General features: G+C 53.1%; 10 protein-coding genes across 10 annotated transcripts; 5 read left to right on the top strand and 5 right to left on the bottom strand.

Annotated features, from left to right (window-relative positions):
- Positions 1 to 995: 995 nt before the first annotated feature.
- Positions 996 to 1,436, bottom strand: J4E90_010769 (uncharacterized protein; the record flags this gene model as incomplete). The annotated part of the gene is made up of 1 exon (XM_051440281.1): positions 996 to 1,436. The coding sequence occupies one exon, from the start codon at positions 1,434 to 1,436 to the stop codon at positions 996 to 998; it is 441 nt and encodes a 146-aa protein (XP_051285815.1).
- A 394-nt stretch (positions 1,437 to 1,830) lies between these two features.
- Positions 1,831 to 2,299, bottom strand: J4E90_010770 (uncharacterized protein; the record flags this gene model as incomplete). The annotated part of the gene is made up of 3 exons (XM_051440282.1): positions 1,831 to 2,013; positions 2,060 to 2,164; positions 2,210 to 2,299. 3 exons carry the CDS (start codon positions 2,297 to 2,299, stop codon positions 1,831 to 1,833), a joined length of 378 nt encoding a protein of 125 aa, XP_051285816.1.
- A 3,590-nt stretch (positions 2,300 to 5,889) lies between these two features.
- J4E90_010771 (uncharacterized protein) lies at positions 5,890 to 7,031 on the bottom strand (the record flags this gene model as incomplete). The annotated part of the gene is made up of 2 exons (XM_051440283.1): positions 5,890 to 6,970; positions 7,024 to 7,031. 2 exons carry the CDS (start codon positions 7,029 to 7,031, stop codon positions 5,890 to 5,892), a joined length of 1,089 nt encoding a protein of 362 aa, XP_051285817.1.
- A 613-nt stretch (positions 7,032 to 7,644) lies between these two features.
- Positions 7,645 to 8,241, top strand: J4E90_010772 (uncharacterized protein; the record flags this gene model as incomplete). Its single annotated transcript, XM_051440284.1, has 1 exon — positions 7,645 to 8,241. The coding sequence occupies one exon, from the start codon at positions 7,645 to 7,647 to the stop codon at positions 8,239 to 8,241; it is 597 nt and encodes a 198-aa protein (XP_051285818.1).
- A 186-nt stretch (positions 8,242 to 8,427) lies between these two features.
- On the top strand, positions 8,428 to 11,837 carry J4E90_010773 (uncharacterized protein; the record flags this gene model as incomplete). The annotated part of the gene is made up of 2 exons (XM_051440285.1): positions 8,428 to 8,432; positions 8,822 to 11,837. The coding sequence occupies 2 exons, from the start codon at positions 8,428 to 8,430 to the stop codon at positions 11,835 to 11,837; spliced, it is 3,021 nt and encodes a 1,006-aa protein (XP_051285819.1).
- Positions 11,838 to 12,313: 476 nt separating this feature from the next.
- On the bottom strand, positions 12,314 to 14,505 carry J4E90_010774 (uncharacterized protein; the record flags this gene model as incomplete). Its single annotated transcript, XM_051440286.1, has 5 exons — positions 12,314 to 13,099; positions 13,159 to 13,390; positions 13,446 to 13,743; positions 13,798 to 14,002; positions 14,059 to 14,505. The coding sequence occupies 5 exons, from the start codon at positions 14,503 to 14,505 to the stop codon at positions 12,314 to 12,316; spliced, it is 1,968 nt and encodes a 655-aa protein (XP_051285820.1).
- Positions 14,506 to 15,422: 917 nt separating this feature from the next.
- J4E90_010775 (uncharacterized protein) lies at positions 15,423 to 16,500 on the bottom strand (the record flags this gene model as incomplete). The annotated part of the gene is made up of 2 exons (XM_051440287.1): positions 15,423 to 16,323; positions 16,376 to 16,500. 2 exons carry the CDS (start codon positions 16,498 to 16,500, stop codon positions 15,423 to 15,425), a joined length of 1,026 nt encoding a protein of 341 aa, XP_051285821.1.
- Positions 16,501 to 17,092: 592 nt separating this feature from the next.
- Positions 17,093 to 17,611, top strand: J4E90_010776 (uncharacterized protein; the record flags this gene model as incomplete). The annotated part of the gene is made up of 1 exon (XM_051440288.1): positions 17,093 to 17,611. The coding sequence occupies one exon, from the start codon at positions 17,093 to 17,095 to the stop codon at positions 17,609 to 17,611; it is 519 nt and encodes a 172-aa protein (XP_051285822.1).
- Positions 17,612 to 19,570: 1,959 nt separating this feature from the next.
- Positions 19,571 to 21,112, top strand: J4E90_010777 (uncharacterized protein; the record flags this gene model as incomplete). The annotated part of the gene is made up of 2 exons (XM_051440289.1): positions 19,571 to 20,794; positions 20,879 to 21,112. 2 exons carry the CDS (start codon positions 19,571 to 19,573, stop codon positions 21,110 to 21,112), a joined length of 1,458 nt encoding a protein of 485 aa, XP_051285823.1.
- A 1,110-nt stretch (positions 21,113 to 22,222) lies between these two features.
- On the top strand, positions 22,223 to 23,217 carry J4E90_010778 (uncharacterized protein; the record flags this gene model as incomplete). Its single annotated transcript, XM_051440290.1, has 4 exons — positions 22,223 to 22,416; positions 22,465 to 22,539; positions 22,604 to 23,000; positions 23,047 to 23,217. The coding sequence occupies 4 exons, from the start codon at positions 22,223 to 22,225 to the stop codon at positions 23,215 to 23,217; spliced, it is 837 nt and encodes a 278-aa protein (XP_051285824.1).
- Positions 23,218 to 23,264: the final 47 nt, after the last annotated feature.

Below are 23,264 nucleotides of genomic sequence, written 5' to 3' on the forward strand. Positions count from 1 at the left end.
TTAACTGTGGAAACGACAGTCTCGCACTAGTGGGTAATTCGGGATTCTGTGGTCGGCGCGCACGTCCGGCTTGTCGCCCAAGGCCTCTGAACCAAGACAGAGCTTCCGCTCCAGCAGCGACTACCGCCCGGATCAATCACGATGTCCTCCCAAACCTATATACCATGTTTCGGACATGAACATATTGACCACGCGATACACATACCCCCCGAAATCCGCTTCCAATGAGCTGCACGACAAGTCGACATATACGCTCCCCAGCAGTCACGTCTACATTAGCACCCGTGCAAGCCTTGCTGCAATCGTACCGCATCGCCAATCTACCATTGTATACTCAGCACCTCTCGAACAAGCCCGTAAAATCGCCCGATCGCGCGTTACAATCCCGTTTATCACCATGCGACTGCCTGCATCACAATTAGGGGCCGAGACACAATATGTTGGTATTGGGTCGACATGATCAAGTCCACCAGGATAAGTCCCTGCGAGAGCGACGCTGCGGAGCCGACACCACGACTTCCAAGGTTGCTTTGAGGTGCGCTCAGTACCCTGCGCGTTGGGTTGAGGCTGGAAGCGAAGTTGATCGCGGCGAGGCGCGCATACGGCACATGCGCGAGCGCCTATGGCATCAGCTCATCGCAGCGGTACTCAATCGTAGGCATGAAGCTCAGCCATGTCAAACTTGCGAGTTCCCTGGATGCACATAGTTCTGGTGGTTGGCCGCACGCATGCGTCGACCCGAGCGCTGCGCATCTGTCACAAGGACCGATAGTACAAGGTTCCGAGACTCATTCGACATCGATGCGTTGTCTGAAATGGTACTCAGGAACAGTGCTCAAGTGAGGGCTTCGAAGGGTTTTCAGCGATATCACTCTGCCTCACCCTTCGCTGACCTTCGCAGTCGCTGAATGAGGCTCCATATGTTGTCATGTTGACTTTCGGCATGGTATTTCAAGAGCGTACTTGATGGGTGATAGACACTACGACTTCCCGGGCTACCTAGAAGAGTCCTCCTTCATGATCCACTCCTCACTAGTCGCATCATTGGTGACAACGCCCGGCGAATCATAACCATCGCGCAACTTGTCATCTCTGTTCACTGAGATACCAGACCCAGACACGGTGCCGATGCTAGCTTGTGGCACCTCCTTTCCACCTGCAGTCCAAGCGCGGGCGCTTCCCGCATGTTTCGCATCCGTGAACTCGTAATCTTCCTCACGACCCGACGGCTTACCTGCGCCTATCCTGAATCGGTTGCCATTTCCAAATCGAAAGGGAGACTTGCGCCAGGATGCTCCGCCAGAACTCGCTGCGTTGCCGCTGTGTGCCGCCGATGGCCCAGCAAAGATTCCAGGAGCCATCATTGCTAGGAACGGACGGAGACAAGGTAGACAGCCGCTCATGATACCAACGTTGAACTCGATGCACAATGCCATAGTGACGCGAGACGCAACCCCTGCGAGAAGGCTATGTTAGCACGATGACAGTCTATTGTGGAACGGTACTGCCCACATGTCGTGTCCCATGTCTTGAAGTAATCCTGCGACCAAACGACCTTCAAGATGCCACCGACGCATGTCAGGACACCGAAAGAGAAAACCGCGACCAGATGCACGCGTTGAGACAGCGGTAACTTGACCTGCCACAGTGGCGCGACTGGCCAAAGGAACACCACAAAGTCCGACACTACATTGCAGATGCCGCTCGCGGTGAGTAATTGATGCGAGTCCAAACATACTTTGTCGATAATCGTAAAATCCCAGAGTGACTGGATCGGACTGGAACAGAAGATTTTAGTCGGGATCAAACATCTGCCCTAGGGTTCATGACCTACACGCATTGCAGAATGTAGAGTGCCGACGAGATGACACCCCACAGAAGCTGGTACCCAATCATCGTCCAACAGAACAATTTGTTCGTTCTCGAGGGGAAAAGCTTCAGGTACGTCATACAGACGGAAAGCTTTGTGAGTGTCATAGAAGCATTGTACATTGTGACACTCGCAACGTTGTACTAGAAGCCATCAGTATGTATGTTGAGACGATTGGTAATTGCATACCTTTGCAGAGCTCACAAACGTCATCGGGTTCACATCATAGAGATGACGCCCAAGAGAGTTGGTGGTTGTAACTAATAAGCACACAGAAATCGCTAAGGCGAAGACCTATACATGTTAGATACGTAGCATAAGAGCATAGGGCAAACATACCGCTGCGCCAACCATAATCCAGTCATCGGCTCCTACACCTGACTTCTGGTTCGCCCGAACGTAGATTCTGCCAGCGACGAAGAGCACCATTGGGATGGTTGTCGCGTATATTGCAGCTTCGACACTGCCCCTTTGCGAGACTGGGTCGACATAGTTGGGTATTGGCCATGTTGCGATGATGGCTGGCGTGAGCGCGGTTCCAGAAGCCATAACAACGCCGGGATCAAGGTTCGTGATATGGGTATGTTTGGACTTGTAGTGCCAGAATGTTTGGTTTGTATCACAAACTCAGAGGCCACGCGCACGGCATGTACACAGGAGTGTCGAGGTTCCAAGACAAACCCCGGACTGAAGAGACAGTGAAGACTAAGTATCCCAGTGCAAGGTGGTGCTGACATTGATTTCAGAACGCTTGCGGGTTCGGGTGTGTGGCTCAACCTTGCTCAACACGTCGTGACTGACACCGGATCTGACTCCGCCGTTAGACAGCGTACCACCAACGCCAGTTCATTAGTGCACGCCATCGTGCCCAGTACGCGAAAGTAACCGTCGAGTCGCCAATCAATTTACCGTAATAGACGATCAGGCCTCCTCTTTGCACCGGTTTCAAGTTTACGGGCTTTTGCATGATTGCCATCTAACCACGTTATCAGTAGATCAGTGCGTCAGCGATCGGCTTGTGGGTAGTGTATATACTTGCAGCAACTACTGCAACTAGTGTCCCCTTTTCGAGAACTGTTCGGAGCATTTAGTCTGTGGGGGGATGTACCTGGCAAAGCATGATACATTTTCATTTGTGAGAGTCGAGTCTTCGTCATATCATACGTATGCAGCAGTACAAGCAACGAAGAATAGAGCGCACCAATTTCTATAATGTAACAGGTCTCCTCGACAACCACCAAACAATGTAGTCAAAACATGTGCATCTACCTAGGCATGCTTGCAGCCGGTTGCACTCATCTCTCGCGCCACGTCGTCCAGATATCATCGAGATGCGGCCTCGCCAATCGGACTCGGGGCCGTGAGCGTGTGGATATGCGTGAAATCTCCGTTCCACGGTCCTGTGCACCTTAAAAGCCCGCTGTCTAGGCTGGTACCTGACGCTAACTCACCTGAAACACATGCGGGTCATCTAAGCCGCCACAAGTCGAAGCACGCAAACGAGCTGTATGACATGCTCTTGGGACTGTCCACCACGTTTATCGCGTGCGAAGGAGCTCCCCGTAGTCGCATGGTCACCAAGTTCGTGCCCGTGATGGAGCACTGCGATAGGAACCTAGGTGTCATTGGCCTCTGGGTGAATTCGACTGCTCGCATTCCCTGCCCAGGTGATCAAGCCTAGCAACTTACAACCCACTCGCAACATCCGTCTACGAGTCAAGAAGCGCGCGATTTCGGCATGAAAACCTGGTAACGCGCAAAATGCTCATCGCGCATGATGGCTACCTGGTGGCTGGGTGCAACGCCCCCGCTCCCGCAATTCCCGCGGCGTTCTTTCCGATTGGGTCGCATACAAGTTTGCGTTTTCCACGGTCTGTATGTACTATTACCTAGTCGCCGACATGCTGGATGATAATATCCCTTTGCGACCCCCGCAGTCACGATGGTAGGCAACGAGGCGTTGGTATGGGGGGCCTTGGGCCGTCAACCCTGTGCAGGCTGTGCTGCCTCGCGAAGTTACATCCTCAAATTGTTATTAAACATTAAGATAGGCTGCTAAGCTTCTCTAACAAACATTTTACACCTACTATACACACCGTGTAGGTCTTTAAAGAAGTTTTTATACTAAGTGGCACAGCTAAGAACACTAAGATGACGAAAGAACACGATGCGTTCAAGGCCGTCGAACAGCAGGCCACCGCTAGCATGACTCAACATCAAGATAGGCCGCTTGCGATCTACGTACACCTTAGGTATCACCGCATGAGCAGCAAAACTTAGGTACCTACTGAGCACTTTCGCCGAAAGATACATATCCAAGGCTACAGGAGTCTCAGGCGATCTCGTGTACACCTGATATGGAACAAGCGCAGTGTAACACTTCACCAGCTGAAATGACCATTTGCCGCTGCGGTTCACTGATAGCGATCCTTGATTAATAGTGTGTAGCAAAGAAGACGTCCAACGTACGATGAAAGGTTTCGAAGCTGTCGACCCAGATTTGAGCTACGTCAACCATGCTGCGCAGTTGAAGCTACCTGCTTGTACTTCTTCCAAGCGACTCTTTTTGATACCATCCAGGGAACCCCTACATGCCATAAACCCACCGACCACCGTTCAACGCGTACTGTCATTCTTACTTAGAACGTCCACCTTCCGTCCAAAAGCAGCCCCGTTGCTGATGCCTGTGCCCTTTTGCCGCGTCTCTTCCGCATCCTCCAGTTCCACACCGTTGAAAACATACGACCCCATACAAACAACAAAGCCTGCCAGTTTGAGAGACACTCCCTGCACCGTGCGAAAGTGAATATGTAACATCGTATCCCAATCCGCAGGATCAATATGCGTCCAATGCAAGCGCAGTGATCGCGTAAGAACGTGGATGCCGAGAACGACGAGAGACAGACCAGGTATATAAGCGTAGCGCCACGGAATTAGCTTAGCGATGCTTTGGAGGACCGTATTTGTGCGCTGTTCAGAATCGGTCATGACTCTCATATCCGGCAACTGTAGGTCCCTGAAGACGAGCCAGATCACACAGAGATGGGCGCCGGCATGAGATACGAAGTACCCAAACACGAGGACGAGCCAGATCAAGAACTTGTAGTATCCGCCTGGGTCCTGGTGCGTGAACACCGTGTGCAATGCGTGGCCGAAAGTGAAGAAACCGAGTAGCAGGATGTACAGGCCGGGTATGTAGAGGTAGCGGAAGGGAATGCGATAGAGGACTTGGAACGTTACATTGTTTGTTGTTGAGGTGTCGTTCATCTTCAGACGCGTGTAGATGTGTTGTAGATGCGTGGTAGATGTGTCGTGTATTCTGGTGGATAGTCGCCCCTCCGGATGAGACGGCACACTGATCCGAGGAACTCACGCGAACTGTGCCGCATAACCTCGTTGAAGAGGATGTGTAGTATGACAAACTGCGACTGAAGGCACGTCTTGCAAGCTAACCGGTAAGACGCTATCAATTGATTTATTCTGCGCCCGATTGTAACTACCACCTGACACAGTCAATGCGACTCAGCTCACTGAACGATGTGGCGACCAGTCTCACGAATGCAAGATTCTCAGTCAGCCTGAGGTCTCTGCAGTCACCAGCAAGCAGTCAATATGAGAATCCACAACCCGACTTATTCGATCTCAACACCACTGCTATGCGTTGATCAACCCCGGTACAAAGATGGCTGGGGTCGGGATGATCTAGCGGCACTGCGCACTTGCTCTTCCCATTCAGCACAACATCTTTGGAGGTTGGAAGCAGGGGTACAATCACGCAGCCTTGCTTCTCGAACTGGTCAGCGAAAGTTCGAATTAGGAATGGATAATGGAAAGTCCAAGTTTGGTAGCGATGAAGTGCAAGATGCTCAACTAGGATGGAAATTCGATTGTTTAGAGGCCGAGCTCATTTCTGACGACACTCTCATAATCGTAGTATGTTGAGCCCAATGAATGGTAATAGGACACCAAACGAGTTGCCCGTAATGATCTGCACTCATATGAAGTGCAGTGACTCGCTTCTAGATGAAAGCCTTCTGAAGCTCCTCGTTCCGTCGATCACGGTGTTTGTAGCGGTCTCCCTCGCGTTCCCTACTCTTACTATGAGCTCGTCGCTTGTCGCTGCGATGCGAAGACCTATGCTCGTGCCTGTCACGGCTACGACTCGGGCTCCTATGGCGATGCTTCTGGCGCGAGGATGAGCAGGCCTCCTTCTTGGGTGTCTGATGCTCGTCGTCGTCCGCCTCCCGCCTCTTCCTTTTGAGATGTCGACTCCTCCTCTCCTCCCGCTCTTGGGCTGACCGTAGCTCCATTAGCTCACGGTCGCGTTCTGCAGCCCATTGCTTCCTATCCTGCTTCGACTTCTTCAGCTGTGTCTGTGCTTTTTGCATGAATGCGAAAGGGTCGTTCGTCGATATGCGCGCCTGCTCCCGTTCTTTGCGACGCGGGTCTTCGTTTCCCCAGACGTTTTTGTTTGTGAAGCCTTCATAGAGTGCCACATCTTGCTTCTCGCCTGTGGTGGGTGCAGGCTTTTGTACGGCAGCGTACCAGGGTCGGTCGATACCACCCCTTCCTGCTGCATTGGAGAAGCGCATTGTGAATTGGTCTTCGATGGCCTTTTCTTTCCTGCGTTTCTCCTTCTCTGCGTCCGCATTCCTCCCACGCTTGATGGCCTCTTTCATGTCCACCGGGAACAAGTCAATGTGGCCGGTGTGGTCCTCCAACGGGGCATCGGATGCGGTGCTCCGTAGCTTCAGCACTTTCGGGTCTTTTGCCTCTTCCTCAGGCCGAGCCGTGATGGACTTGGCCATGCGTATATCAGCGTCGGTATCATCCTCACCCGCAAGCCTCCTCCTCTTTCTGTCATGACCGCGATCATCCGTGTTGCCTGAGCGCCTTGATGACGGCGCCTTTGTGGGTTCTTCTGCTGGCAATGGTGGGGGCGTCCGGCCTCGAAGGATGGCGGCGCGTCGCTCAGCATCGAGTTCTTGCTTGCGCTGGTCATCAGCGGCTTCGCGGGCAGCAGCGGCGGCCTCGTCGGCCTTGACCCGCGCGATGTTGTCCGAGTTGTAGACGTTCCATGACTTCTTGCCTAGCAGATGCCTGTGAGATTGTAAGCGACTGTGATGTGAAAAGTGTGGTGACGCGATACTTACAGAGGCATGGTGATAGACCTCAGGGACACAAGATCAGAGAGTGAAGTGTGCCGCACATGGTCGGACTGGCGAGCTTCTTAACTGTGGGCAGCGAGGTCGGGCGCGGAAACATCGCGGTACCCGTCGACGCGAACGGGAGCTGCCTTGCATTAGCGTCAAGCGGGGAGGCAAGCGCAAACCATGGTGCCTGCCTTCACCCCAGCTCCCCCACACTGCTATTGGCATAGACCAAAAAGGCGACTGGGGCTTTTTCCCAGATTCATCGCGTTCACGGTGTCGATCTGGTCTCGTTCTCCTGAGCCAACGCTTGCAGCAATTGTGTCGTTGCTTCTTCCTAGCGTGCGCCCACTCGCGGAAGGTTGTCCCAACCTCCCTGCGGAAGTCGTCTAGACCTCTGCATGAGCTCCCAAGACGCGATCCCTGCCTACATAACAGGACGTGTAAGACCATGTACTACTTGCAACTAAAACTTTGCTGAAGACGCCATCCTCCACACCAATGCCTGCATCATCGTTCGGTACATCCTAACTAATCGTTAATTGTTGCTTTTTGGCTCGACTTCATCCTACGGCACTCCTCTTCCGAAACGGAGACTTTAGACGAAAAGCACTTCACCTCACCATGCCAACCTGGCTCGTTCACGGCTTTCGGTGGCCCCGCGCCCAAATTCGCATTCATGTTATTCTGCAGAATCTCGACGATGCTGCACCGGAATGGCTAATGGCTCCTGCCACCACAGCCTGTCTGATACAGAACTTCAAGAGCCAATGGCCCCAAGAGATGGCTGCGCTACCTGATTTACGCTTCATCGAACAGTACGACCCCGATGATCTCACCGTCAAGGATCAACCATACGCATATGTGTGCGATGTTGTGCATGAGATCAGACTCGGAGCAGATGTGGAGGAGATGAGGGGAGCGGGGCTGGGAGATGACCAGTGGGCGGCCATTGCAGACCTCCGGGACAAGGTGGCGCCAGGAGAGAAATTGGGCTGGTTCGTAGTAGTCAATGGCGATGTGGAGAGATGGGCTCCGCCGCTGGAGGAAGAAGACGACGACATAACCCCAGAAGCCAGCCATGTATCAAGTCACAGGAGCAGCATGGCACAGTCGGATTCAACCCGCAACAAGGAACAAGAACGCCCTTCTTCCAGCCGGAGTTTCAAGAAGTGGTTCGGAGGAAAACTGAGGAAAACGAAGAGGCAAGCTGAATCATAATCACATTGGTGTAGACGTATGCTAACCTGCTGTAGTGGAAGGAACCTGAGAGGCGATACGCCAGAGGAGCCGGTTCCACCATTACCGCCAATCTCACCCCGTTATGCCCTTCAAGCTTCAAATGGAAAGGCGCCCGCACAGCAGAAGACGGCATCGTGATTCCTGGTGATAGACAAGTTGATGAGCATGGTGTATCACGTGGTAACCAATAGACACGCGTGTGGTTGCTGGAATACCTAGATACTATTTCGCGCAGCAGTTTGTAATTAGAATACAGATAGTTCTTTAATTCTGTCTCCAACCGATGGCCTGGGCACACAGCTAGCTGTAGCAAGGCCTACTCACAGCCACTGTGCATGTCTCTTACTGTGTGTGCCCGTCGCAAACTCACCTTTTGGGTTAGCGTTGGCTGTGCTTCCGCGCACGTGACACGCGATTGCCTAGCTCAAATTATTATCCAAGTCGCGACCAACGCTTCAAACACGCCGCCTCGGCACCACTGCCACACACTTTACTGCTGGTTTCACCAGGGAATTCCTCACTCGCGACCACCGAGTCTCTCCCTGTAATATCGTCATAGTTTCCGTTCGACCGCTGCTCCGTCCGACGTCGTAAACCTTGCGCAACTTGCGCCGCGCTCCAGCCAGAGCCTGCAACTACCATTCCTGGTCAACACCCCCAGAACCACCGCCAAGATGAGTCGACGCGACTTTCTGTCGATGCCCGCGCCCGAGAACTATGTGGCTGGTCTCGGAAGAGGAGCCACTGGCTTCACAACGCGAAGCGATCTCGGTCCCGCACGGGAGGGTCCCTCGGAGGAGCAGATGAAGGAGATGCTAGCAAAGCGTGCAGCATCGCTAGGCCAGGCCGCTCCCTCGGCGTATGGTGTCACGGAAAAGAAGGAGGAAGAGAGGGATGAAGAGGAGGATCGATTTCAAGATCCCGACAATGAAGTCGGTCTCTTCTCGAGCGGCATGAACTACGACAAGGACGATGACGAGGCAGACCGCATATATCAGGAGGTTGACGAGAAGATGGACAAGCGACGCAGAGCCAGAAGGTTAGTACCCCCACTTTCATTTACCCTATGCCCCTTCCCCTCCCCTCTATCGTTATTATCGAAGTATTCATCGTGTGTTTTTCCACGAACAGATACCGATGTCCGCCCTAGGGAAGCTCGCGAGCAACAAGAACGAGACGAATACGAACGAAACAACCCCAAGATCCAGCTCCAGTTTGCCGATCTAAAACGAGCCCTCGGTGGCGTCTCAGAAGAAGAATGGGCAGCCCTGCCCGAGGTCGGAGATATGACGGGTAAAGCGAAGCGCGCACGCGAAGCTCGACTGGCAAATTCGAGGTCCTACGCCGTACCGGACAGTGTTTTGGCCGCGGCATCCAAGAGCGGCGAGCTTGATACCACGATATCGTCGGACGCTGACGGCATGACGACGAATCTCGCAAGTATCGGAGCTGCCCAACTGTCTGCCTTGACTGTACGGCTCGACACAGCAGCAAGCGCCCCTGGCACACAAACCACAACGACCTCTGGAACCTCGACGTCTGTAGACCCCAAGGGATACATGACGGCGCTCAACAAAAAGGAAGCCATGGGCGAGGAAGTTCCAGTCGAGGACATCAACCGCGCGCGCGTACTGCTAGAATCGGCTGTCAAGACCAACGTACACAATGGTCCGGGATACGTTGCGTTAGCGCGACTTGAAGAAGTGGCCGGGAAAGTTCACACAGCCAAAAAGGTCATTGCTCGCGGGTGCGAACTTTGTCCCAAATCGATAGTCGTTTGGGAGGAAGCGATCAGGCTGAACAAGGACAATCTCCACAACGCCAAGATCATTGCTGCCAATGGCATCAAACAGAATCCCAAGGCCGTGAAGTTGTGGCAAGCCGCAATCGATCTAGAACAAACTCCGGCGTCTAGGAAAAAGGTCACTCGTCAAGCTCTCGACCACAACCCCCAGAGTGTCGAGCTATGGAAGACCCTCATCAACGACACGGAAGAGCTTGATGCAGTCCGCTTACTTTTCGCCAAAGCTACTGATACCGTGCCTCTTTCCGAAGAATTGTGGATTTCATACGCCAGGGTTTCTGAACCGGAAGACGCGCAGCAGATTCTTAACAAGGCTCGCAAAGCCATCCCTACCAGTTGGGCAATCTGGATTCATGCTTGTAGGTTACAAGAAGAGCTAGGCAAAGTGGACATGCTGGACATGATCATGACCCGAGCTGTGAAGTCTCTGATCAAGGAGAACGCTATGATCAAGCGTGAAGAGTGGCTCTCTCAAGCTGAGATATGCGAGGAACAAGGCAACACTGGCACAGCTGCTGCAATCATCAAAGCGACTGTGGGCTGGGGTCTTGACGAAGACGACGAGCGTCGAGACGTCTGGCTCGAAGACGCCAGGAGCGTCCTGAATAGGAATAAGCCGGAAACAGCCAGAGCCATTCTCGGTTTTGCTGTCGCTATCTTCCCATACAGTACGACGGTTTGGCACGCGTCCACCGATCTCGAAAAGCATCATGGTACAACAGATACCCTCCTCAGTGTCCTAGAGCGTGCAGTTAATGCCTGTCCCAACTCGGAGTCACTCTGGCTGCAATATGCTCGAGAGATGTGGCAGTCAGGGAACCCTGAAGGTGCCCGCCAAGTTTTGGGCAGAAGTTTCGAAGCTCTACCAGGCAACGAAATGCTGTATACTCGCGCTGTTGACTTTGAAGTTGACGCTGGTAACTATGAGCAGGCACGCAGCTTCCTCCAGATCGCTCGTGAATCAGCTGCTACCGACCGCATCTATATGAAGTCTGCTGTCCTTGAACGACAGTTGGAGAACTACGAGACGGCGATCGACATCTGCAACCAAGGCCTGCAGAACTGGCCGGGCAGCTGGAAGTTACATGCCATCAAGGGTCAAGTTTATGAGCAGCTATCGAAGTTACCGGAAGCTCACGAGGCATTCAACATTGGTACACGTGCGGCACCAAAAGCTCCAGTACTGTACATCCTCCTGTCCCGGTTACAAGTAAAGCAAGGCGCAGTCGTCAAGGCCAGGTCAACACTAGACCGTGGCCGACAACAAAACCCAAAGAGCGCCGAGATCCTTCTAGAGCAAGTCCGTCTCGAGCGTCGCGCGAACAACACAAGCGCCGCCCAACAGCTAATGGCCGGCGCTCTGCAACAGTGCCCCAACTCCGGTCTACTATGGGCAGAGAAGATCATGCACCTCGAAGGCCGCACCCAGCGTAAACCCCGCGCCCTCGAAGCCATCAAGAAGGTCGAAAAAGACCCCCTCCTCTTCGTAGTCGTCGCACGCATCTTCTGGGGTGAGCGCCGTCTCGACAAGGCCGCAACGTGGTTCGTCAAAGCCGTCACCCTTGACAGCGACTACGGCGATGCTTGGGTCTGGTACTACAAGTTCCTGGAACAACACGGCACAGAGGAGAAGAAGGAGGAGGCGCTTTCGAAGGCTGCTATGGCGGAACCGAAGCATGGTGAGATTTGGCAGAGCGTGGCGAAGGATCCGAAGAATGCGAGGAAGAGTGTCGAGGAGATTTTGAAGATTGCGGCGGCGAAAGCGGAGTAGAATGTCGCGGTTGAGGGAATATTTTATGAGTAGGTCTGTTTTTGGAAGATTTAACGACTCAGCAATTCTGAAACCATTGAGATATTTGGCAAAAACACACATCTTGCTAGGGTAGGATCGCGAGGTGTCTTGACACATGGTCCCCATCGTGGGATTCTCTCTTCTGTAGGCCTTTTGAACGCATTTGGTTCTAGTCAGCTAGTGAATTAATACAGGCAGACCCAAATCACGCATATGTCCTAATGCATTGACAAGTGCAAGCTCAGTCATTATAATGAAGAAACGCTTACGTAGTCAAAGCAAACAAGGATATCTCATTCTTCTTGTTGATACTATCATCAACACGGGTATAACGAAGTCGCAGATGAGCGCAAAAGCAAACCCATCAAAACTCAACTAGAAACTCTCCTTTACACGACAACAATGCGCAGAAGGGAAGATTGCAACAACTCGTCGTGCTCACATTAGGAAGACGCTCACGTCCTCATCACGTGATCCTTCTCCACAATCTTCTTATCCTCTACACCAGCAGCACCACCCCCACCACCAAGCGGCTCATCAACATAATCCGCATGCCCACCCTGCTCGTGAAGTTCAAACAGCGGCTCCATGGGCGCGACATCCTGTCGCAAGACACGCTTCTTGAGGTACCACGGCAACTTCTTCGTGTAGTAAGCCGCGAACTGGCGGTTACCAACATCAAAGACCGTATCCAGTTCTTCCAGCGTGAGTGCCTTAGTCTCAGGCAAGAGGAAGTAGGCGTAGATGAAGCCGAAGAAGTTCCAAGCTGCGTACCAACAGAACGCACCCGTTGGTGTGAAAGCAGCCTCAAGAGCCGGCCACGTGAGGGAGAGGATGAAGTTGAAGCCCCAGCAGGTAGCTGTGGCGAAGGACATGCCGACGTCGCGGAGGTGAAGTGGGAATGCTTCTGCAGAGTATGTAAAGGGCACGGGGCCTTCACCGGGGGAGTAGACGGCCATGAAGACGTAGATTGCGGCGGCGATGGATCCAAGACGTTGCGGGGATGGCGTGCCATCGGGGTTCTCGGGTAGGTAGAAGGATAATCCGCACCAAAGAAGACACAGACCCATAAGAGGGAAGGTCGTAAGCAAAAGGTTCCTGCGGCCGAATGTATCGATGGTGTAGATTGCTGGGATCGCGAAGAGGAAGTTCGTTACGCCGGTGCCCATGGATACGAGCAAAGCTTGGGGCGTGTCAAAACCGGCAGCTTCGAAGATGGAGGTACTGTAGTATGCGATGACCTAAGACTACTGTTAGCGACTGAGATAGCAAGTGAAACCGAGGGATCTGGAGTGCATACGTTGACTCCACAGAATTGCTGCATGAACATGACGAAGAAGGCGCTCTGTGCAGCGCGACGGTTGCGACGGACGATGAAGAATTCTTTGAACGGGTTTCGGCCCTCGCGTTCCGCGTTTTCAATCTCAAGAAGCTTATACGCGTAGTACATGTCGCGTGCAGCTTGGATCTTGTGCGCGCGTAGTCGACAAAGTGAGTTGAACGCCTTGTCGTATTTGCCTTTCTCCATGTACCTTTGGTTCAGATTAGCTCAAGGCAAGGCCAATGAACTGCGAGTCGGAAACTTACCACCGCGGCGATTCTGGGCAAAAGTATACTTGGACGCAGACAATCATCGGGGGGATACTGGTGGAGGCCAACATCCACCTCCATGGCGAATTTTCACCGCCAATGATTGTAACATTCTGAAATGCGACGGAGACGACGAAACCCAGCATAATTCCGAAAGCGGTCCACATTTGCCACATCATGGTGAGGGCTCCACGGATGGTCTTTGGCGCAGATTCGGCAGCGTAGACAGGCGTAGTCGAGGACTTTGCGCCGACAGCAAACCCGAGCATGAAGCGCGCGACAAGAAGGTTTGGCCCTATCGTAATCGTCAGCTCTCAGTTCATACGTCTATTGGCGAGTCTTTACTCACAGCTTTCAGCGGCCGCCATCCAAATACCAGTGATGAAAGAGATGATGCAAGAGATGAAGATGGTCCCACGGCGGCCAAAGAACTTGTTCAGGGGTGCGTTGGACCAGCATCCGATGAGACAAGAGCAAAGGTAAGGAGCCCCGTTAAGCAGACCTCGAAGCCACACCTGGTCCTCTGTAATTCCGAATTCTCTGAAGTAGAATCCCTGGACAAGATGTTAGTGGCGGGAAACGATAAGATGGGAACGGCAAAGCAACTGACCTGAGCACCGTTCACAGCCGTCTGGTCCATTCCTTGCACGATGGCAGATCCAGCGCAGAGCACAACCAAGAAATACAGCATTTTAGGTTGAGACCACCGATGGGTAACCTCGTGTCGCAGCCAGTCTTTCTCTTCGGTGGACAGTTGATTGACGTATTCAAAACCATCGTCTCGTTGACCTACACGAGCAATGAGGGCGCCCTTGCGGAACTCATCCTGGTACTCCTGTAGGCCCTTCTCAACACACCATGCGTCGACGTCGGCTAGGACGTGTTCCTCGCTATAACCGGCTAGGGGGTTCCTGAGCTTTGCGGCGACCGAAGCCTTTCGCTGCGGAGCAGCGCCGGCATGTTCATGATGCTGTCCGGCACCAAAGTCGGACTTGTCACTGCCCGATGATGAGAAGTTGGGCTCGGTAGCCTCGATGTCTGGCTTTCGACGAGACATGGTGACGACTGATCACAAGTATCGCGTCTAGATGGGATCTCCTGGGGGGAGTGGAGATGCTGATCGCAAAGTGGAGGAGTAAAAGGACACACGACCAGATGCCTGGGAACCATGACAGGTCGTGTTATATAGGGTATCCGGGGCACAGTTCACGCCCGCATTTTCTCCATCAAAGAGCGGGTCAAATCCTGCACCAGGGTGACAATCCCCATGTTTTCTCCACACCATCCTTCTCCGTTGCACTGGTTGGCGTATGTAACTATACATCGAGATCAGACACGGGGCGGCCGCGCCGAGAAATGGAGTTGTATGTTTACCCAAGATTAACCAAGAAGACATGTCTGGGACGATGTCATTGTGGGCACACGCGCTTGTTGATTTCTCGGCGGAAGCTAAATCTATACTTGGCAGTGGAGCGCGGCAGGGCGTTCTGGGTAGCCAAGAAAGCACGTGAAGTCTCGTCGTAGCTCGCCTGAACATTGTTGAGCGTTCCGACCAATGGGGATTTTGTCGGTAAGGCTTGAGGGAACAACGTCGTGGTGAACGATTACGACGCCACATGACGAGCTTGGCGTCAAGCGGAATCCGCACTTGGCAGGGCGCATCTTTACCAGAAATGGCATCCCGTCTTATCGACTATCGGCACCCAGTTCCGGCCTCGACTCAAGGCTGTCAGCGCTCTGCATGCTCAGAAGTAGTGAGCCTGAGAAAGGAGCGTAGACAAAGTTTCGATGGGTGATAGAAAGGATAGTATTCATTGCTGGCTCGTAGGAAAATGCGACTGTTATACTTGAGACCTGGAAGTCTGGAAAGTGAAAAAGAAGATTGTCTTGGAAGATATTTACGAGCCGTGCGAACCGCTGAAAAGCCTGCAGAGCTTGAGCTTAGTAGAACACTTCTTTCGATAGTATGAGGCTTCAGTCCACTTGGGCGTGGGTCCACGCGCCGCGCAGCAGCAGATTATCCATTTCCTTGGAAACCGTCTCGTTCGAGGCCTTGAGCTTCAAATAGTGCTGGCTGGTCCTGCGTTCGTCTTCCACCCAGATGTTAGTGCCGTTAGGGAACAGAAAGTTGTACCCATTCTCGTTTCCGTACTCGAACCAACTGCCCAGGCCTCTGCCTGCATACACCATGGTCAAAAAGTCCCATGAGTATTCGGAGGTGTTGTAAGACCCCCAGTACTCCCAAGCCGATTTAACTGGGTCATTTGGGGGTCCACACACAGTAAACCGTGCGCCCGACAGGACTTCGACGCCCACCTCTGCGCCAAGGAAGGTCATCGGAACACAATCGGGCCATGTGTTGATGACGTGTGGTGCGTTCTGAATCGCGAAATTGTACTCCGCATCGATGGCTGGCTCTTGCGAGTAACCCCCACCCATAACGACCAGTTCCTTGACCTTTGTCTTGACAAGTTCATACCCATCCAACACGGAGTATTTATCACTGGTCGTATTGAGAAGGCCAGACAACGATCCCATGAAACCAATCGACACGACAGTCACACTGTTGTTTCTCGCTTCTGCCAGCGTCTTCCGATACAGCTCTACTGGATCCCATGTCTTATTGACTTGCCCATTAGGCACCGAGCCGCCAGACCATCCAGCAGCAACTTTGCTCGCGTACTCTCCGCCAAATGGTTCAGGGGATGTGAGGTTCGTGTAGGGTCTCGGCAGCCCAATTGGGACGGAAGAGTAACCGTAGTGGTTCACGATTGCCGACGCAGCGAAGGCAGAGTATGTCGAATTGACGTTGATGTTTACGGCGAGGAGGTTTGTGTTCGGCAAAGTGCACGCGAGGAGTAGGGCTGCGGTATCACTGTTGCACTATCAGCCAAATGTCCAGGTTTTACGTGGTACAGGACACTTACTCAATAGCTTCAAAAAGATCAGCATCCACAAACAAGTTCTTTGTCTCTGGTGTTACACTCGACGCGACTGAGATCGCAAACGACAAGACTGCCAGCCAATACGGCAGCGCGAAACGTGGAAACATGGCGTCGCAGACTCAAGGCGATGGAAGGCAGGAAAAGAGACTGGAGAATACACGGAGGCTAGCAAGAGGCGTAAGGTTGCGAATGTTGCGGCATCCACGGTGTACAAGGAGGAAATACTTAACCTTTCAGTCTTCCTGAGTACTGCAGTGCGACGCCCCGCCATCGGATCTCCACAGTGAAAGACTTCGGCGATAAACGGCAGATCCAGGTTCCTCATTGTACAGTAGTGCGCAGATCAGATCGAATGAAATGTCGCAATCGTGGTGTACAGCATGCGGCGTGCGATAAGGGCGCGTGTAAGGGTTTGTCGCGTTTAGGCATTTCGGTGTCATCCCGGATGCGCAATTGAGGCGACCTGGGATGTCTTTCCTCGTTCTCTTCATTGCGCTCTTGCTGTGGTACTGTGATGCCGTGGAGCTAATGTGGTGGTCGAGTTCAGATGACGTGACGAGATCTGTGACGATCGTATCCGCCAGCTCGGAAGCTACGAAGGCATCACTAATAAGCATCAGCATGCGCCGGTTTCTTCGACAAAGGATACTTTGCAGGCTATCTTCTAATCGTGCGACACAACTGCCAAAAACTACAGATATGCACAAACTCGCAATCTACTTGGCCGCATCGCTGTTAGGGTTGACTGCCGCTTATCGCGAATGTGCCGACGCGAAAGACGTCATCGCCAAGCTCCAACTCGAGCCAAACGTAGAGAAGGGCTACTTTCGACAAACCTTTCAAGATACCGGTACCATCGGCAATCGCTCATACTCAACCGCCATCTACTATCTACTCGAAGGCCAGTCCGGTCCATCTTACTGGCATCGCGTTACCGATGCTGTCGAGATATGGCACTTTTACGCTGGCGCCCCTCTGAAGCTTGAGCTATCGTGGAACAACGGCACTGCGACTCAAAAGCAGATTCTAGGTAGCGACATCTTCAGGGACCAGGCTCCGCAAGTCATCATCGCAGAAAACCAGTGGCAGCGGGCGACCAGTTTAGGCAACTGGACGCTGGTAGGCACGACGGTCGCACCTGGCTTTTCGTTCGATGGCTACGAGTTGCCGGGACCAGAGTTCACGCCAGACGACGGTCATGGATCCCACAGTCTGTAGCGAAGCAGGGACACAGATACGCCCTCGAACCTAAAGAGGCTCCATGACCCCTATCTTGCCACATTGTCGACGCAAGGCTACCGGTGATGCCGGAGTCCGCTAGGCTCACCGACTTATCCACCACGACTCAGTTCGACAATCGCTCGCAAGCCCAACATTCGTAGATATTCGCAAGAAGACATCAAAACCAGGGTGAAAACGTCCATGACTGCGCACGTGGAACCCAACTTTGAAGCCCCATTTGGTTCGCTCCGCGTACCGACATCATTAGCTGCAACATCTTTAACGTCGGACCCGAAATCTTCAGTACAACCATATTACGGCTAGTCTGCTTTAAGAGAACAAGAGAAGATGTAAATGTTTGGGTTCTTACCTTGTCAGGAGACAGTGGGCTGATCGGAGCGCGCATAATGTCCGTTGGATTGCCCGCTGCCGGACTTCGCTTCCTCGCGATCTAGACCTTGCATCACGCGACAAGATATCCGAAAACACCACTCCAGGCCCTTGCTATGTTTATGGAAGAGGAGGCTTATCCTCGGATCTTCAGATGCATCAGCTGTGGCGCGCCTTCTCATGGTCTATCTCCGACTGAGCCATGCGAACGAGGAAGACACCAGAGATAGGCAAGCTCACACACCAAAACCCATCTCAATATTATCAGATGATAGTACACAGACCACTGGTATCTCCTCGTGATGATGCAGTCTTCTCCTTAGGCTCCAGTCGCACCCCCGAGGGTCGACCACTGTACTCCGCTCGCGCAACGCAGTCATTCTGATACCGATCAATCTACCATAACACACAGACTTGATGATACGCGCATTCAACTGTCCGTGGCGTCAGAAGCTGCTACCTGTCTCAGCAACACTAACTTCTGGTATCTCTAGTCGTACATACGATTCAGACGACAGGCTTCTCAGCACGCGCATTCACAAGTCATTGATTTCGCGCCACTTTAGCCCTTTGCAATGTTCCTACTACAATCCGATGGTGGCTCACGGCTGAGTAAGCTCCAACGTACAAACAAGAGGAGCGGGTTGGCTGCGGACTTTGCGCAAGCCACGACGTGTGATCTAAGCGTAGCTGCTTCGGGCACTGGGTTGCCGCATCCTTCCCGCCGCCTGATGCAGATACGGTGTGCCCTAGTCAGGAGTGAGCGATCAATACCCATGCTGACTGTGTTCGTGTATGACTACGAGGTCATCCATCTCCATCACCATTTGCCCACATTCACATTCGAGCGAGGCGTTCCAAACAATACGACATCCGAATGTCAAATCTCCGTTCTTCGCAGCTCAAAGTCATACTATCATTGTCTTCATTCGTGGACATGGCGAAAGGGTGGGTCCGTATTCCGCCATGGCGTTTGCGGAAGCAGTCGAGTGAGCAGAAGGACTATTGATCATCTGTGCTGAAGCATGAAAACCATCTGTCATGAAATCAGATATAAGAGCTCAAACGCTCTGCTCCATTGCTCCACAGCAGCATCTTCGGCAGCGTCCTCGCTTCGCACTGTTGTCTTCTTTTCTGTCGATCTTTATCACTCAACACTCGTTACTTCCATCGTATTAAGCTGAGATGAAGTCTTTTGCCATCCTCGGGACGGCTCTCTTAGGCCTTCTCGTTCCAGTAACTACCGCGATAGCGATTCCGTCTGAGACCACTGAGCTCGCGCCTTTTACGCCAAAACGAGATGGCCTCGAGGAACGTCAGTCATCGGCGTGTGTCAATGGTCCCACTACGAGGAATTGCTGGACCAGTGGATTCAACTCTTCTACGGACATGTACACCTCATGGCCTAATACCGGTGTGGTTCGCTCCTACAATCTACGCATCGAGAATACAACTTGCAACCCTGACGGTGCTGGGTCAAGGGTTTGCATGTTGATCAATGGAAGAACTCCGGGTCCCACCATCGTTGCCAACTGGGGTGACACCATCAGAATCACTGTTCGCAACATGCTTCAATCCAATGGCACTTCCATCCACTGGCACGGCTTCCGCATGCTCAACAAGAACATCCAGGATGGTGTCAACGGGGTAACGGAATGTGCGGTAGCACCGGGTGACCTCAAGACGTACGAATTCCAGGCGACCGAATACGGCACGACATGGTATCACTCGCATTTCTCGCATCAGTACGGAGATGGAGTTGTCGGAACGTTCATTGTCAATGGTCCTGCCACCGCAAACTATGACGAGGACCTTGGAGTTATGCCAATTACAGACTGGTTTTACAAGACCGCCTTTCAAGCAGCCTCCATCGCATTCCAGAATGGACAGGCTGGTCTGGGTCCCCCAGTACCCGACAACATCCTGATCAACGGCACTTCTAAGAACGCAGCCGGAGGTGGTGCTTACAATCGAGTGACGATGCAAGCGGGTAAGCGCTATCGTCTGCGACTTGTGAACACTGCAGTCGACACTAGCATGACTGTTAACCTCGACGGCCATCCCTTCCAAGTCATTGCAAACGACTTCGTTCCCGTCGTCCCATACAACACCACCCACCTTCAACTTGGTATCGGCCAACGCTACGACGTCATCATCACTGCCAACCAGACAGCTGGAAACTACTGGTTCCGTGCCGACGCGAACGGCCTTTGCCAGTCACGCTCCATTCTCCCCGGACGCGCCATCTTCACGTACCAAGGCCAGACCGTGGCTGATCCCACCTCAACTGCTCCAGCTAACCCCTTCACGATCTGTGCTGATCCGATCACCACCCCAAAAGTCGCAAAGAACGTGCCCAGCACCACATTCGCCGCCCAAGCCAAGAACCTCCCCGTCGCTTTCGGCCCAGTAGCAGCAAACGGCAATACAGTCCTCTGGACCATCAACGGCACATCAATCATCATCGACCCCGGAAAGCCGACCGTCCAATATGTCGCAGAGAACAACAACAGCATCCCGCAGTCGTACAACGTTGTGCAGGTACCATCGACCTCAGCATCCACTTGGACTTACTGGGTCATCCAGCAAGCTGTAGGCGCACCGCCCATCGCCCATCCTATCCATCTTCACGGCCATGACAGCTATGTCCTCGGCGGAGGTGACGGTCAATTCAGCATGGCAACGCACTTCAGCTCGCTGCGCTTCACCAACCCACCGCGTCGCGACGTTGTTCAGCTCAGGGGTAGCGGGTGGCTCGTTCTCGCGTACCCGACTGATAACCCTGGTGCTGTAAGTAGACACTCTCATCCCTACCATCCCAACCATCCCCCAATATCGCCACTGATATAACAAATACTAACTCCTTCTCCCCAGTGGCTCATGCACTGCCACATCGCCTTCCACGTCGGCATGGGCCTCGGCATCCAGTTCCTGGAGCGCAAATCCGAAATCAATCTTCCGGCTGCTGGCTCTGAGTGGAAGCAGAATTGCGCTAATTGGGCTGCTTACAAGGCTGGGACGACGGATGTTTGGCCTCAGGACGACTCTGGTCTTAAGAAGCGTTGGCCCCCTCTTGTTGAGGGTACCTCGTCGTTCATGCTGGACTAGGCTGAGCACGGAATGGTTCTCTCTTCGCAGGAGACTCCGAGGGCAAGCAATACTTCGTCCAGCTATAGGCGGTGCGATGCTCTTCCACTCGCGACGTTTGCTGGCAGCGGTCCGGCCTTCCCTAGACTTTGTATTCTCTTCTCACACTCCTTCAACCCTATTCTGACTTTACCCCTTCTTTCTCATACATATCTTGTCATTGCTGCTCTCCACTTTGTTTTGGGGGGCGACATGTACATACTTGCTCCGCTACTTCCACCCTTCTTGTAGATATTGCAATAACACCCCTTTCGCGAGAGTTATCCGAATTCGCACCCTAGACTATGTGCGACCATTTTTATCCTGATAATCTGTGTGGCGTTCAGATCCTTGAGCGCATACATGTCGCTAGTCCATCTCACCACCGCAGCCACCCAAGTACGCAGTTCATACCTCCACTCCACCCATCTTCACCCCAGACCCTTTCCGCATCCCATCCCATCTCGATCCCCACCCCCGAATCACCCCACCAATCTCCATCCGGCCATCGCACGGTGTTGCAGCTCTCGCTTACCACACCCAAGCCGCGAAGCACGTCTTCCCGTCCCATCCCAGCCAATCACCATCGTCTCAGAAATTGCCGGGTAAGCCCAGCACAAGGAAAGCGAGCGGGGAACACCCGACCTCCACCACCGCATTCAACATGCTGACCATCGTTTTTATGTTCCCACAAGCAAGCTGTAGCGAAGGAGGCTTTTCGGCGTAATCGTGATATATATCCAGCCAGTTGGGATACAGCTGCGTACTGACCGAGCCGTGGCGGCGGTATTCTGCGAATAGGACTGTCGAACAGTGTACACGGAGACCGAGGCGCACGGCTTGGAAGACGGGGGAGTGAGATGGATGAGTGGTTGACCAAGAAGAGGGCGCTCGAGATGTCGTGTTCCCCACTGTGCATGTGCGTGTGGAGGAGGAGTGGTGAGCGATGGCGGACAGGGAAGCTTTCGAGTTGATAAGCGTGGAGTACCCTGAGTTTGTGCTCGAGCTACAAGGCCATCGTATGGTTGCTACAGTACTACATTAGTTACTCTGCATCACCCGTGTATTGCAAGCATACCGACTACAACCACCATGGCGACAACAACAGTGACCTCGCACAGCACAGACTCCGATCGCATCGACAAAGAGCCACATCTCGCACACACATCAACCAACATCTCAATCAGCCCAGAGCTATTCGAGAAGTTGTATCTCGCGCCGAAGACACCACATGCAAATGAGAACGTCGGAAAATATGCTAATGCGACACCTTTGGGCTTCTTGGGGTGAGACCCTCTTTACGGAGTGGACGGTATCGATACTAAGAATGGCAGATTCGTCATCTCAACTTTCACGTTCTCCATGGTACTAATGGGTTGGGGCGGTGCCGCCGGAATGCAAGCAGTCGTGTAGGTCCATTCCCTCCCAACCCCATCCCAACTCCACCCCATACTAACCCCCATCCCCCTGCAGCGGCATATTCTTCTTCACAGGCCCCCTCCTCCTAACCCTCTCCACAATCTTCCTCTGGATCCAAGCCCAATTCTTCCCCATGATGGTCTGCGGTCTCTTCGCCGTCTTCTGGCTCTCCTTCGGTATGTTGCAACTGCCCACGCTGGGTCTCGCCGCCGCCTACTCCCCCACCGGCGATGCAGCAGCAGGGATGGTGAGCAAGGAGATGAACGCGGTCATTGCGTTATACTTGCTTGTGTGGGGTTTCGCGCTAGCGACGTTCTGGCTGTTTACTATCCGGATCAACATGGTCTTTGCGGGTATCTTCGGATTTGTGACGGTCGGGGCTTGGGTGCTGAGTGGAGCGTACTGGGCGTTGAGTACGGGGGATTTTGATAAGGCGTTGAAGTTGCAGAAGGTGAGTTACTCTGGCATTTTTTTGGGGTCGTTACTGATGCGTACAGGCTGGTGGAGCGCTCTTGTTCATAGTAGGCCTGCTGGGCTGGTACATGCTCTTCGTCATCATGGTTGCAGAGATGCGCTGGTCTATATGTCCGCCTGTTGGAGATCTTAGCAAATACTGGGCGAAGACGGATGTCGAGATTGGTGCAAATGCGAGCGAGAAGAAAGATTGAGCATGGGATCGTGTCTTTTGAAAGCGACACTGATGTTATGTAGATGG

The sequence above is a fragment of the Alternaria incomplexa genome, assembly GCF_024043165.1.
Source record: "Alternaria incomplexa strain BMP 0042 chromosome Unknown scaffold_27, whole genome shotgun sequence".
NCBI classification, from domain to species: Eukaryota; Fungi; Ascomycota; class Dothideomycetes; order Pleosporales; family Pleosporaceae; genus Alternaria; species Alternaria incomplexa.